This window comes from Camelus bactrianus, chromosome 1, assembly GCF_048773025.1.
Source record: "Camelus bactrianus isolate YW-2024 breed Bactrian camel chromosome 1, ASM4877302v1, whole genome shotgun sequence".
In the NCBI taxonomy this organism is placed as follows: Eukaryota; Metazoa; Chordata; class Mammalia; order Artiodactyla; family Camelidae; genus Camelus; species Camelus bactrianus.
In genome coordinates this window covers 10,483,722-10,499,006 of record NC_133539.1, presented here as the reverse complement: position 1 = coordinate 10,499,006, position 15,285 = coordinate 10,483,722, and the positions used below count along the sequence as shown (strand labels likewise).

At 49.3% G+C, this 15,285-nt stretch overlaps 1 protein-coding gene across 1 annotated transcript; it reads left to right on the top strand.

Annotated features, from left to right (window-relative positions):
* Positions 1-2,871: 2,871 nt before the first annotated feature.
* On the top strand, positions 2,872-5,149 carry OLIG1 (oligodendrocyte transcription factor 1). Its single transcript, XM_010956572.3, has one exon. The coding sequence runs from the start codon at positions 2,988-2,990 to the stop codon at positions 3,792-3,794; it is 807 nt and encodes a 268-aa protein (XP_010954874.1). The 5' UTR covers positions 2,872-2,987; the 3' UTR covers positions 3,795-5,149.
* The last annotated feature ends 10,136 nt before the right edge of the window (positions 5,150-15,285 follow it).

The following is a 15,285-nucleotide window of genomic DNA, read 5'->3' as shown; positions in this document are numbered from 1 at the left end:
GTCCTTGGCCAGGGGAGGGAGTAATCCTTCCCCAAGATGAGATTTGAGAAGGTTAAGGGCTCAAGGGAACCATTAGGGACATCCCTTTGTGGGGGAAGAGTAGTGTGTGTATTTCCATCTCTGATTCCTGGGGCGCCCCTGACGATGGATGGGAAAGGGGCAGGGTGCTGTTTAGGCCACTGTCCCAGGTTGAGCTTCTATCTTTTTCACTCACTTCCTCTTCCTGCTGGCAGGGGAAGGCCTTAGGGTCCCCCCCTAGGACGTGGGCAGAGGAGGGAGCCAGAGGGTGAGGTGGCTGGGGCCCACCCCCATCTGTCACCTCAGCTACAGGACAGAGGGGTCCTCAGGGTGAGGGTGAGCTTCGCCAGAAAGGGCTGTTCAGGGTTCATGGAGCTGGGATCCTGGGAGCCTTTTCTTCCAAGCAATGACCGAAACCCATCAACTCCTCAATACAGGCATGGTCGAGGCTGCCCCTCCCTCCTTTTACTGAGTCCCCAGCCCTCCCCATCGTGGCGCCCTCCTCAGCTTCCTGGAAGCCTGGTCCAGATGGAGGCAATTCTGGAAGCTGGCCACTGATGCTGCAGCTCCACCTGTCCTGTCTGAAGGCACATTGTCAACCCAAGAAATCCACTACCGCCTGGGAGTCTCAGTTTCACCATCTACAGTAGGGATTTTAAAAATGCCCAGCTCATAGGGTTCCCATAAGAATCAAATACTTTGAAAACCAGCATGCTTTAACAAAACAGGGAATGATTAGTGAGATCTTAAACTTACTGCTTGAAACTTTCAAGACGATTTCCTTGGTCTCTCTCCTTCCTGCCCAGTATGGTTCTGCTTGGGGACTCAGGTCCTTCCTGCTGAGGCCTCTTCTTCTCTAAGTGAGCCCCCCAGCCTGCTGGTGGGTCCTATCAGGCCCCTTCCCTCTCTGTGAAACCTATGGGAAACTCTTGGATTAAAGGATGGTTGGGAGCTTGCACATTTCAGTGATGAACCTGTGAGCTAGTGGAGATTTCAGACCAGTTCTCAGATCCCCTGGGACACACACTCATCGCAAAGCTTTGGGAGGATGAAGAAATGAACAGTCACAACTGAATAGAGATGACCTCCACATAACACAACCTAGGCTGTGGGGAAGCGCTATCAATGGTCTGCCGAGCATGGTGAGAGGAAGCAGATGAGAAGTCACCAAGACTTTGGGAAGAAAGTAATGTTGAAGCTGACCCTGAGGCCTGGGCGGGATGCTACAGGCAAAGCTGAAGGTCAGAAACAAAGATCAGAGTGAGCCTACAGGGAGAAAGTTGGTGGAAGAAAATGGAACAAAGCGGCCCTGAAATCAGCGAGCACAGCCAATGGGCTCCGAGAGCTAAAATCAGTCTCCATGGAGATAGGCCCTTCAACAGCATCCCTCTTCTTACACCAAGGAGGACCACGGTCAGCATCAGCACTGTCCAACAGAACTCTCTGTGATGATGAAATGCCCTCTGTGCTGTCCAGGAGGTGGCCACTGTAGCCACTGCTAAGCACTTGAAGCAATGCTAGTGCAACCGGGGAACGAAATTTCTAACTCGGTTTTATTTTAATGAATTAAATTTTAATAGGCATAGGTGGCTAGTGGCTACCACATTGGATGGTAGAGGTTTAGATACCATAAGGCCCTCTTCCCCTTGACATTGTGCTATGCAAGGATAAGAAACCACAGTTGTATGCCCTGGTATTGGGGTAGAAAACTTCCACAGCCACCAAGTAATGCTATTTTATTTGGGGAAGAGAAAAGTTCAGTTCCACCCTGAAGATACGAGTGTGTGCATGGGTTGCTGTTTTGTTTTGTTTTGTTTTCTGATAAAAGGTCCGTTTCTGTGTGAGTTTTTGCTTAAATAAGAGTTGAGTCGCTGACAGAATGAATACATTTCCCTTTTGGGGAGGAAAGAAACCCAACCTAAAAGCTCCTTAGTCCATAATGACCTTTTAATCAGACGAAGAGGGGAGGCAGAGGCTGGGAGTAGCCATTTTGATGCTACTGGTCATTGAGCCCAGACATTTTGTTCTCAAAACCTCACAGGAAATCACATGTTAAAAAAAAAAAAACAACATGTTGCAACCATGCTCATAGTAGCATTATTCACAATGATCAAAAGGTGGAGGCAACCCAAGCGTCCATCTACAGAGAGCTGGATAAACTAAATGTGGCGTATACATACAATGGACTATTTATTATTCAGCCTTAAAAAGAAACAAAATCCTGACACATGCTAAAGCACGGGTGAACACTGAAGATATTATGCTAAATAAAATAAGCAGGTCGCTAAAAAATACACACTGTATAGTTCCACTTACATGAAGTACCTAGGGTAATCAGATTCATAGAAGATCAATGGTTGCCTGGAGTTGCAGGGGAGATGGGGAATTGTTTAATGAGTAAAGAGTTTCAGTTTTGCAAGATGAGAGTTCTGCAGATGGGTTGCACAACAATGTGAATGCACTTAACACTACTGAACTACATACTTGTAAAAGTTAAGATGGTAAATTTTATGTGTATTGAACACAATTTAAAACAAACCAATATGCATATGTATACCAAAAAGAAGAGGCAGAGCAGAAGGAGGTAGGCACAGGAGTTTTGGCTTCACCAATGCCACCAGCCCTCCAGTAACAACCACACTGCACCCGAAAAGGCGCGTTCCTCCCTCCCTCCCGGGGTGCCTGTCCTGTGACTCCAACGCGCGCTCACAATAATCTCCTTGAGCCTTGCCAGCGGCACCTCCGCGCCCAATGAGCACGCGCCTGCGCCAAACCTCGCGCCCCTATTGGCTGCGCCCAGCAGCCCGCGGCCCCGCAGGTTCCCAAGCCGGGTTTAAAGGGGTCCGGCGCGGGCTGCTGCTCTGCCATCGGCTCCCCGCGCGCAGGTCTGCGGGGAGGGGCGGCCTGCTGAAAGGCCCACCCCGGGGCGTTCCTGAAGGGCGCCTCGGCCGCCCCTCACCGCCCCCCAGATGTACTATGCGGTTTCCCAGGCGCGCGTGAACGCGGCCCCCACGACCATGCTTCGGCCACAGCGGCCTGGAGACGTGCAGCTCGGGGCCTCCCTGTACGAGCTGGTGGGCTACCGGCAGCCGCCCTCCTCCTCCTCCTCCACTTCCTCCTCCTCCACGATGGCCCCCCTCCTCCCCAAGGTGGCGCGCGAGAAGCCGGAGGCGCCAGCCGAGCCGCTGGGCACAGGATCCGGGCCGGGTGCGCACGCGGGCGGAGGCTCCCGGGCGGACGCCAAAGAAGAGCAGCAACAGCAGCTGCGGCGCAAGATCAACAGCCGCGAGCGGAAGCGCATGCAGGATCTGAACCTGGCCATGGACGCGCTGCGCGAGGTCATCCTGCCCTATTCCGCGGCGCACTGCCAGGGCGCGCCCGGCCGCAAGCTCTCCAAGATCGCCACGCTTCTGCTCGCCCGCAACTACATCCTGCTACTAGGCAGCTCGCTGCAGGAGCTGCGCCGCGCGCTCGGCGAGGGCGCTGGGCCCGCTGCGCCGCGCCTGCTGCTGGCCGGCCTGCCCCTGCTTGCTGCCGCGCCCGGCTCTGTGCTGCTGGCGCCCGGCGCCGTGGGGCCGCCCGACGCGCTGCGCCCGGCCAAGTACCTGTCACTGGCGCTCGATGAGCCGCCGTGCGGCCAGTTCGCGCTCCCCGGCGGCGGCCCGGGCGGCGGCGCGAGCAGCCCCGGCCTCTGCACCTGCGCCGTCTGCAAGTTCCCGCACCTCGTCCCGGCAGGCCTGGGCCTGGCCGCGGTGCAGGCGCAGTTCTCCAAGTGAGGGCTGGCCCGGGCCCGGGACGCGACCTTCCCCCGGCTTCCCGCCGCCCAGCTTCTGCGCGCCCCGAGCCGCCGAGCAAGGAGGGCATTTCGAAACTTCTCCCCCAGATAAAGGGACTGTTGGGCGCCCCCTTCCCCGCCCCCACCCCGGGGAAGTTAAAGTGACCCTAGCAGATGTTCGACGGCGCGTGGGGGCTGTTTGGGGTTCTGAATCGATTCCAGCTGCTTTGGGCAGCAAGCGCGCGCTCTCACTGCCACTGTCACCCAGCGCCTGTCTCTCCCGGTTCCTGGAGCCGTGCGCTTCGCAGGGGTGGTGTGGATTTTGGGGTGCCGTGCTCGCACGAGGTGCGGCGGCAGGCCAGCCTCGAGCACGACTGCTTACTGAGGGGACATCTACCCAGCTAGAGGACCAACGGGCTGCTCTCAGAGGGCGTGGGGTAGGGGTGGGAGTGTTTCCTTCTGCCCAGCCAGAGGTCACAGGCGTCCTGGTTCCCAGCAGCCAAGCCCTGTTAGAGGAGGCTGCCGGACCTCAGGAAGCCGAAAAAGATCAGTTATTCGGTACAGACGGTGTCGAGCGTAGCAGACGAAACGACCCTCAGCGGCTGGACGATTGGCATCGCAGTGCCGCGGGAGGGGGAATGACAACTCCTGGGTCGATGGGTGTGCTGGGTTGTAAAGTCCGATTTTGTACCCCCACTATTAGAGTGCAGTTTTTGAGAATCGCATAACCGGGTGTTTTGTTGCGGACGTTATTCGCTCTTAAATCCTGGGGTCTTCTTAGAAGGACAGTTTAGAACTCGAGATTCGCCATTTTGCACCCCCACCCCACCCCCAAAGGTAGCGTAACCAACGTTGGAGCTTGCTTAAAACCAACCACCTTTCCCGCAGACCGGGTTCCCGCTGTACTAAAATAGGTAGCAATGCGCTCCCGGTTGACCTCTTGTCGGAAAGCAAGACCTCTAATTAACGTTGTGTCTCATCAAGAGACGTGGAGGGGGACCGGGAGCCCCACACCGCAGGCAGCTCGGAGGGTCCCCGCTGCGGTGGCCACCTCAGGATGGCGTTTTCTGCGCTGTCCCTTCGCGTGCGGGGTCTTTGACCAGCGCGTGGGGCAGATCTTCCAGCCGCTTTGCGACTGAAGAACTACACAGATGACCGGTCTTGATTTGTTACAGACGTTAACAAATTACTTCATCCAAGATATTTTTATAATCTTTCATCAGCTTGCTTTGAATTTCGTGTCTGAGGTTTTTGGTTGCTGGTAGTAGCCGAATTTAACTGGCTTTTATTTTTTTTCCTCTCTCTAACTTTGGTTGCGCTGTGAAGAATCAACAAAATAAACATTTAAAGACCTTACGTTTTTCGTCTGATTTGTTTGTTAATAAAAATGTCCTGGTGCCCTGGTGAATCCAGAACCTCAGGATGATGGGTAATAATTAAACGATGAGGGTTCAAAAATTACAAACTTGACTTCTTGATTTGTAAACTAATCCAATGAAGTCAACTGTAGGTCAAGTTCGGCATCAGATGCGAGTGAGCCAGTGGGTGAGAGGGAGGGAGGAATTCCAGGAATTAGTTCTTAGCCCAGCTTGGGGATGGGTCTTTTTACACTACAACTTTGACCTCTGGGGGAAAAAATAGTTTAACAAATACAGTTAAGATAAAATTATTTTATATCTCATCATCTTTCTCAGAAATCTATCTTTTCTGTCTTAGTGGACAGAAGCTTAAACAATATCTCCCAGCTAAGAGCTTCCCCCTGTCATTTAAATCATGTTGGAGTTGTCTCCTAGGAAATGAAGTACCTGGGACATCATTTTATTCTAACAAGTGAAGAAAACTCTACTGTCTAATTGGCGATGTTACAAAGAATTTGGAATGGGTACTTGCTCACATGCAACATTTAAACATTCGACATTATTAATAAAATCCACATTTAAAGGTCGGAGGATCTTAGGGGAGAAATAGCGTCCCTTTAATCTGTGGGAAATTAAAGAAAACCCAAATGAGGTGACTGAATTTTATCCTCATTGGTTAATCTGAAGCATGTACCCATGTTGGGAAGACGAGTATTCACTTTGGGAACACAAAAGGGGTTGGAGGGAAAGAGGGCTGGCAGGACGGGGGTTGCCTTCCCTACCATCCTGGCTAAGTGTACTCAAGGGGAGGGGCAGGAGATGACGTGAGAGAAAGTAGCTCTATACACCAACCCATTTCTGGGAAGAATTTCTTATTCTTTTCTCAACTCTGCTGTCAGAAAAGTCACAGGCTTCTATTATAGCTAAATGTGAATTGCAGCCTTCTGTTTATTTAATAGCTGTCTTTGCTTACCTTGCATCTGGACATCTTGATGATGGACAGAAAGAAAATGAACAACTAAATCAAAACCAAATCAGGTCCTCCTGAGAAAAATATTTATAAGATACTAGAAATAAGTCCTGGGGGTGGGAGTTATAGCTCACTGGTAGAATGCATGCTTAGCATGCACGAGGTCCTAGGTTCAATCCCCAGTACATCCATTAACAAAAAAAAGAAGAAAATCTTTAAAAAATATGAAAAGAAAGAAAGCAAGTCCTTTCATAGTCCCAGCTCCATCACTTAAATGCCATCATCATCTGGAAAACCATCTCTAAAAGAAGCAGAAAGCTACAGGGCAGAAAAGGAGTGGGTGGTCTCCCTCCTGTCTCTACTTACATATCGGAGCAAGTACCGGTGCCTTATAGGAAAGGTAATGCAAGAGGTGGTTTTTTATTTAACTGAGAAAATCACACCCTATCCTGCTCTCCAGAACTGCTAAAGATTTTGAATGAATTTCACAAGGATATGCAGGGATATTCTGGGTATCATTAAAATACTTAAGTTATCTGCCTATCTTATTGGCCAAGGTGCCAAGCAAAATCAGCAGACCCGCTCCTTATAAGAAATGTACATCTCAAAAATAGCATCAGTGGGCATTCAGAAGTCCTGTAGAATAAAACAGGTAAAAGGTAACCATATATGGAGCTCAAAATGCAAAGTTAGACCTCTCAACATATATCTATGGGAAGGCAGTGTATTCTGCAGGCACAGTGTTTAAGCACAGACATGTATATTGTAGAGCAATGAGTTGCTTTTTGAAATCTGCAGGCAGACTTTTTGCAGAAGGAACACATTTAAGCTGGTTTTAGAAGGGGTAGGGGAAGCAGAAAGGCTGTAAGGCAGGGTCCTTGAGAAAGGTACACCACACTTCAGAAACAAGATGAGAAGGAACACGCTGCTTGATGCCAAAAAATGGTCCCTGCATCCAGCCAACCACCAACTTGCGGTCCCAGGGACGAGAGTGAACAGAACCTAAGGGGAAAATACACAAGGCCCTGAGAAATTATGTTGTTATATGTGCTGGAGGCCAGGTGAGCAGTCAGTATACAGAAGATTAAATGCACTGTGGGATTTCCCTAGCCTGCAGCGATGGCCTATTTACAGGAGTTCTTCTCTAAGGGAAACTGACTATACCAGGTATGAAAATACAGCCTTGTGAAATACACAATGCGGAAGGTAAGTATACCCATCCAGGAAGGGTCTCCACCCCAAGCGTGGGAAGTATTTCATTTTACCGGATTTCAGATTATTAACAACAGTGCTGTCCATCTAGTTCAGGGCAGCCCATCTAGTCTTTGCTGACTGCCCAGGTATGCAGGCGAGGATGGGTCCAAGTTGGTGATCAATACTCAGAGCTTCAGCCTGCTAGCTAGACCTCTTAGGCCATAAAGGAAGCCACCCAGAAGAAGGACTTTTCTTTCTGCCACACAAGGATGCTTTATGAACTTGCCAAAAACACGGTGATGGTTAGTTTTCTCATCATGGCACACAGCACATCTCTTGGGGAAGTGCATTTCCTCCAGAAGGCATTTTCTCGCTAGCTCACTGCCTCTCCCCTCTCATAAATATTCAGTCAGAAGAATAGCACCTTCACTGAAGTAGGCTCAAGAAGCAACAGACTGAAACATGTCATGTTTTCTAAAACACAGATTCACTTTCATCAAGCAGATTTTCATTGTAGGAAAATACTGTTTTCAAGCAAGGTCCAGCTTCTTCTACCAAATACAGTGTGAAAACAGTAGCAAGTTAATCCTCAAGACATAAATTAGCCTCTTTATTTATGGGGATGTTGCAAATGACTTCTTCAAGCCATCCTGTCCTATCCTTTTTAACAAAGCCCAGCATAAAAGCTGAAATGCCTGATCAGAAGTTAAATCAAATTCCTTCTGCTCGTGTGGAAACTGCGCCTCCATTAGAAAAAGTTGCTTCTGGCTATTATTGACAGGCCCGATCTCAGGCTCTGAGCTCAGGACAACCAGGCCTTAAACACTACAGGCTGCTTGATGCCCTGGGGGTGAGGGGTGGGGGGAATGCAGGGATTGAGGGCAGAGAGTAATTTCTCTTTGCCACTCAGCCTCTCTCAATGACCACGAAGGACAGAGCATGCAGGTCACAAGTGCCAGATCAATGCCAATGGCGCAAGAGACTTTAGAGGTTATCTGTCCACCCTCTTCCCTACTGAATAAGGCAACTATGGCCCAGGAAGATCAGGAGACACGCCTGAGGCCATACAGGTAGTCGGAGGCAGCGATGCCAGGATCCAGGACCTGCTTTGGGGAGGCAAAAGCTGCTCCCTCGGTTTGTTCTAGTGGAACTGGAATCTTCTGGAAACAGGAATCCTAGCAGGAGGTGAACACGTCCTTTCTGCCCTCTGGAAAACCTCTGGCCTCTGGCTTTTTCCAGCCTCTCTGCTCAACCCTCGGTCTGTCCCTGCGAGTGGCATCGAAAGAGGCAGACTCAGGGCCAATGCCCTGCCAGGTGACCAGCCTACAACTCAGTCACCCGAACTTTCTCCGGCAGCCTGGACCCCAAGCCCCGAGGGAGGCCCAGATTGGTGACAGGGAGCAGTGGAGGCAAAGCAAACCCTTTGAGAGATCCTCCGATGATTACATGTTAGTCACTAAGGTTTAGGAAAGCAACATTCAGACGGCAAGGGAACGGACAGCTGATGGGCAAGGGCAGCTGGGTAGAGGGGGAGGCAGGGTCTTTGAGGCTGTCTTTCAGTGTTTCCATGTAGACCCTCAGTGTTCTGATGCTGATGGACTCTGACCTGATTTTCTCAATAGTGTAGGCACCTTTTTGTTCAGTGATTTTCGTGGATGTGAATGGTTCTCCAAGAGGCTGGCTGCCGTCAAATCCCAGGACAGAGGACACGCACCCTGACGGGGGCCCTGCACGTGCTGCACCAGCCAGAGGTAGGCAATGGGGGAGGAGGAAGCTCGCCGGAGGCCCCAGCACTGGGATCCGGAAGGGCTGTTGTGTCCCAGAAGCTTCTAAGTTAACATCGGTAACTCCTTAGAGAATGCCAAAGTCATACAATCTGGAGACTCTGAAATAATGAGGTCAGATGAGAACACATCTGTGGGGAGAGCAAGAGAGAGAAAAGCCACCTCACCTGGGGGCAGGCAGCTGGGAAGAGGAAGAGCTCATAGTGGAGATGCTGGAACAGCCCCTGTAGGAATAAAAATGATCCCGCATCGACAAGAACTAGTGTGCATCTATCAGGCACTAAGCAGTGTTCTAGGCATTTTACATGACTTCATTTTGTAACAGTTTATTACCTCGTTTTACAGATGAGAATACAAAAGCATGAAAAAGTAGAGACAAGGAAGCCGAGGCCGGTTAAGGAAAGTTGTAAAACCAGACTCTGAAAGGAATGAGGCTTCGTGTGGGGGAAGGACAGCCCTCCCTAGATTTCCTTCCTGGTCCTCCACTCTCAAGGTGGTCACTCCCTCCTCCCCTCTCATTCAGGGTTCTGGCTGTGATTGACACTCCTAGAGCAAGTCTAACCGACGTGAAGCTGGGATTCAGCATATCCTGAACACAGCGGGTGGACACTCCAGCTAATTCGGCCTCTTTCTTGAGTTAAAATGCCCTGAGGTCAGCGGTGGGTGTTTGGGCTCATCTTGGTGGCTTCTATCAGGAAGGACGGTAATGAGATGTCAGGGATGACAATTGGGGCAGAAGGCAGACCTCACTCAGCCCACACCTTCAAGACATTAGGTGTCCCTGGTCCTGCCGTCACTACTAGAATTTAGGCAAAAAACAAAAACCAAAACAAAAGCTTTTAAGGTAGCGATCACTAGGTGTCCTTAAATTCAAATCTTCAAAACTAGAGTGGAGCTGATATAAAATCAGTCAACTTTTGAAGATGATTTGATCACTTTTCTCTACCTAGCTTACCAGTCAAAGGGAGTATTTTGTTGTGATTGTGATGGTTTTGTTTCGTTTGCTTGCTTCTGGAGTCCTGGCTGCTCACAGCCTTTTGCTTTATCAGGGACAGTCACGGGCAGGAGGCAAAACCAACAACTTTCTCACTGTGCTCATCACCAGTGCAAAAAAAAAATAAATAAATAGAACTGGACATCACAGAATCTCATTTAATAGACAACTTCTGAATTCTCTCATGACTGTAGAATCCACGGTCCTAGGGGCTGTGAGAGCATCAGAAGACGCCGTTTGTATTTAGATTCACACAGACCCACAGGAACTCAAAGAAAGGGAGAGGTGTCAGCCTGGAACATAAACCACCGCGGGGGAGTGTCTGAGGGAGCTGTGTGCTGAAGCTGGCTGGTGTGGGGACCGCACCCATGAGAAGGACAGAGATGGGGGAGGGCCCTTCATCCCTTCACATCCTCCACCCCTGGAACCTGCGCTGTTTTCCAGCTCAATCAAATACCAATCTCCTCTCCCAGCTCCTTTCTGCCCTGCTGTTCGTCCCTTCCTGTAAAATCCCTTTGGTTGGGCCTCACCGTCAAGTTACTCTCTGGCCGCCTGACCTTGGCTAGGCTACTTGACCTCTGAGTGCTTTGGTCCCTTCGTCTGTAAGATCTAATAATAGGAGCCCCTCCCTGGGGGTTAAAGGAGGCAGCGCGTGTCAAGTGTTAGCACAGTGCCTATTCCAAGTGTGGCTCTTTTTTCCGTGGCCGCTCCTAGTTTTTTCCATTGGCTAGAAATACACTATTGATGTGATGATTATGCTAATGGCTGCTTTCAGAGAGCAGTGGTGTGCACTCCATCTCCTCTTGTAATTCATCAATAGGGCCCATGATGGCATTGGATGATGCCAAGTAAAAACCCATCTAGACTGAGCAAAGCTGCTTTCTAAAATCACAGCTCCTCCTGGCACTCGCTTGAGCCCAGCGATGGCTTTTGAGGGGCTTCTCCTAAGGAGTCCCATGCAGGGCTCCGTCCTTCCAAGCTGGCTCTCAGAGCCCTGCCGCCACCATTGCTACTGTGGGGCCAAACTGCTTCTCCGAGGTAGAGGGGGCAGGGCACCAGGATCTTCCTCCTCCTGCCAATTGACTAGCGGACAATGGGTTCTTCAGAAGCCACAGCATTTCAGCTGTTGGGGCCACAATGGCCACAAGCTGACTGGATGTCATTCTATCCCAGTGGGGCGTCAGCTCAGGACAGCTCCAAACAGTGTCAACCGGTTTGTGGCGAGGGGCATAAACACCAGGCTGGCTGAATGACATCACTGCCTGAGTCACCCTCAGCACACGGAGGTGAAGACAACCCAGGCACCCAAGGGGCTCCGGCAGGACGCTGGGGCTTCTCCCTGCCCACGAGCCCAGGCCAGCCTCAGCCATCACACCTCTGTCCAACCAACACTCAGTAAGCGCCTTTCTGCTTGGTGCTCACACAGCCATTATTCCTCAAAATAGTGCTTGTGGTCATCTAGACTTGGGTGTGGTGCCTAGAGCAAGTTTCAGTCTGTGTTCAGGAATCTGTCTCAACAGAAATACTTGCTAAATGAGAAAGGAAGGAGGGAAGGAAGGGAGGGAGGGAGGCTTCATTAATATTCAAATTTTAAATCATAATTACATTTTGGTTCAAATTCATTAATTAAATTATCATCCTAACCTAGTCAACAGGGCACAGTCAGAAAAAATACACTGATGAATTAAACTAATCTCCCAAAGTAAAATAAAATAGATTAGACCTGCTTTTTGCTACTTGGGTCTTAAAAGGAAATAAGGCATTGAGAAGTAAGCAGGGCCAGGACTAGGGTGAGGCCAGTGAAGCAGTTTCTTGGATATAAAATTTAAGGAGACACTATAAACTCAGTTATCAATGAAATTTTAATGCAATTTTTTTTAAATCAAAATTGATGCAGAAATCCATGATGAACAAAATATCAAAGGTTTAAATATAGACAGGACCGGGTCACTGATTTCTCCCCAGACTCCAACACAGCAACGGAGGCAAGCCTCCGGACCCTCTCCCAGTTCAAAAGGGCCATTCCCATGTCACTCACGAGGCCACAGCCTCCCCAGTGTCCCTGCTTGCCTTGGCCAGGCTGGGGAGGCTAGAGAGAAGCCCTTTAAATACGGAACGTGGCTCCCTGTCCACCGATTCCAGGGCCATAAGGGGCAGCCTTGGTCAGCCTGGCTGGCGTCAGAATGCCTGCATTCTAGCCCCAGCTCCCTCCTCCCTAGCTCTGTCCTCTTGCACAGGTTTATATGTAAACTCTTTAAGCCTCAATATCCTCATCTGTGAAATGGGAGTGATAATGGTGATAATGGTGTTCACCTCACAGGATTCAATGACACCTGCGAGCACTCAGCAGTGCTCCTGGAACCATTATTATCGCAGACGAGCCCGGGTGCCCGTTTTGTCCTGCCTGCCTCGGGAGCACTGGCAGTGGAGGAGCAGCGTGCGGGCAGAGGGAACATTCCTATTCGGTGCAGTAGTTTACACGGATGCTGGTGTGGCTGCCCCTCCCCAGGAATGCAGGCTGGAGCACACATGTGCGCCTGGAGTTCTTTGCGTTTCTAAGTAGCCTCCAGATACAGAAATGGTAGCAGCACTGGTAGGAGTGTAGCATCGGTAGTGGTCCACACTGTTACTGAGCATTTAATGAGGCGTGTTACTGAGCGTCAGGCCTGTGCTAAGCACTTGGGGTTGACGAAAGAGTGTACATAAGAGAACTGAGTCCAAAGACAGGGAGAGGTGGGTGCAGGGGCTGGAGCGAGCTCTGCCCTGGGCTCAGCCCTGCAGAGCAGAAATTCCAGCCCCAAAGTCTGAAGCCCTGGGGAACGAGGGCACTCCCTCTGCCAGGCCCTGGGCTTTGACGCTTCACTTCACCAGGGAGTGGTGTGTCCGCTGGGCCTGGAAGCCTGGTGGCTCCATGCAGGGATCCTGGGGTCGCCGTATCAGAGCACACTGGACAATTAAACCTGAGGAGACTTGGAACACGGTCCCACGTCACGCTGAGGCTGAACTGGGTGAGATAAAGGGCTTTGTTTTCTGAGCCACAGCTGACCCTCCCCCACTGCTGCCCCTCACACCGAAATCTTAATCCCAGGGAGGCGGGGCACCAAAACAGGCACAGACAGCCCGTCCTTCTCCCTGTCATCCCTGTTGCTGTCTGACAGTCTTCGGAATGTGGTAAATATCACGCATGTCGGATTTTTTAAGTCAATCCATTTATTTGGAAAATGCTTGCCGTGGCTTTTTAAAAAGGTTGTCTGGTTCAAATGCACGCAGAGGGAATTGAAAACCCTCATAGCCTCTTTGACCCTAATGATCTTCCCCTCCAAATGTTTATGTTCATTTTTAAATTTTAAAAACACACAGATTGTTTTTCCTCCCCACCCCACATCTTTTTTTTAAATGGAGGTACTGGAGATTGAACCCAAGACCTCAGGCATGCTAAGCCTGCACTCTATCGCTTAGCTATACCCATCCCCACCCCCAGGGGAAAAACAACCAGAATTTGAAAAGACCCTCCTTATGAGACTTCATTAAACATATTTGCTCATTCAAATGACCTCCTCTCATTCAACAACTGAAACAGCTTTAAAGCCTGTGAAACAAGATTGGCAGATGGGGGTCCTAGTCATTACAAACTACCTGCATGGGTCAGCAATGCCACGATGACTATCTCACTATTTCTACCTTGGAGCTGTTACAAGAGAAACAGAGAGGGAGACTTTGGAACTGGCTACTATGGCAGTTTTTATAAACGAGATCTTCATTACTTTTTAAAATAATAAAAGCATTAGACATGCAAACTAAAACCTGGCACTTGCCATCTGCCTCTGCAAGGATTGGATCACACTGGCACTGGCCATCCAACTCTGCTTGGATCAAATCAGGAGCTGCTGCAGCCACTGACCTCCAACACCCCCTGAAAGGAGTTCAGGATGGAGGTCAGGAATGAGGCACTCTGTGCTCTGGGAAGACTGACTGAACAGGTCTTCAGATACTTAGATGTTTTCAGGAGGAAATTTTATGACCCTAGTTCTTGCATCTCCTCATATCTAGAAAAGCACTAGAATCATTAACGGTGACATGTGCTCCTCATGACTAGCAGCAGGCTCTGCCTGAACGTGTGCTTGGCTGCACGTCCCCCCTCACTGATAACATATATAATACTGAGCTTTCCCCTGCCTCCTTGAACAGTTCCTCAGAGCTTTCTGGGTTGCTCTCTCCCGGGCTATAGTCCTCATTTTGCCCCCAATAAAACTTAACCCACAACTCTCACATTGTGTGATTTTATTTCAGTTGACAGATATAATCATCATAAATAAATTAGACCATTTCAAAAAGAATACAGAAGAAAACGGAAATTGTCTATAATCTCACCACTCCAAGAAAACCGCTGCTAACAATCCCCATAGGATTGTTACAAATTTTCTTCTCTGTACATACAAATATATGAAACAGATCAGGGTTAAACCAGGCAGTCTTGTAACCTGCTTTACTCCTTTAACAATAGATCACAGACAGCTTTCAATGCCAATACATATGTTCCCACGTCACCATTTGAAGCTGGATTCCACTGTGTGCTGTCCTGTGATTTATTGAAGTAACTCCCTATAAATGGATGTTTCATTCTCCCTCACTGTTTTACTACTGCAAGTCATACAGTAATGACCATCTTGTACATAAATCTACATGCCCTCTCTCAGTTTATCCTAGGGTAAATTTCTAGAGGTGAAGTCAACCACATTGAAGGTTAGCATATAAATAAGGCTCTGATTGCTCGTTGGCAAGTAGGTCCCTCCAGAAAGGTAGGACCAGTGGGTAATTCCATCTGCAGGTCCTGAGAACACGTGTCTTCACAGCCTCAACAGCACTGGGTATTTGTCTTAAAATTTGTTCATGTGTCTTTTTAAAAAAAATTTTGGAGGGGAAGGGAGGTAATTAGGCTTATTTATGTATTTTTGGAGGAGGTACTAGGGGTTGAACCCAGGACCTCATGCATGCTAAACATGCACTCTATCACTTCAGCTATACCCACCCCCTATATCTTTTTATGATTATAGAAACAATATAAGATCATTGTAAAATTTCAAACATTATCAATTTGTATAAAGTAGAAAGTAAAATTCCAGCCCTAAAACCTCTTATAGTCCCTACGCCTTCAGTAAACTTGACTGTATTTTTTCCAAATTTTCTTTTCA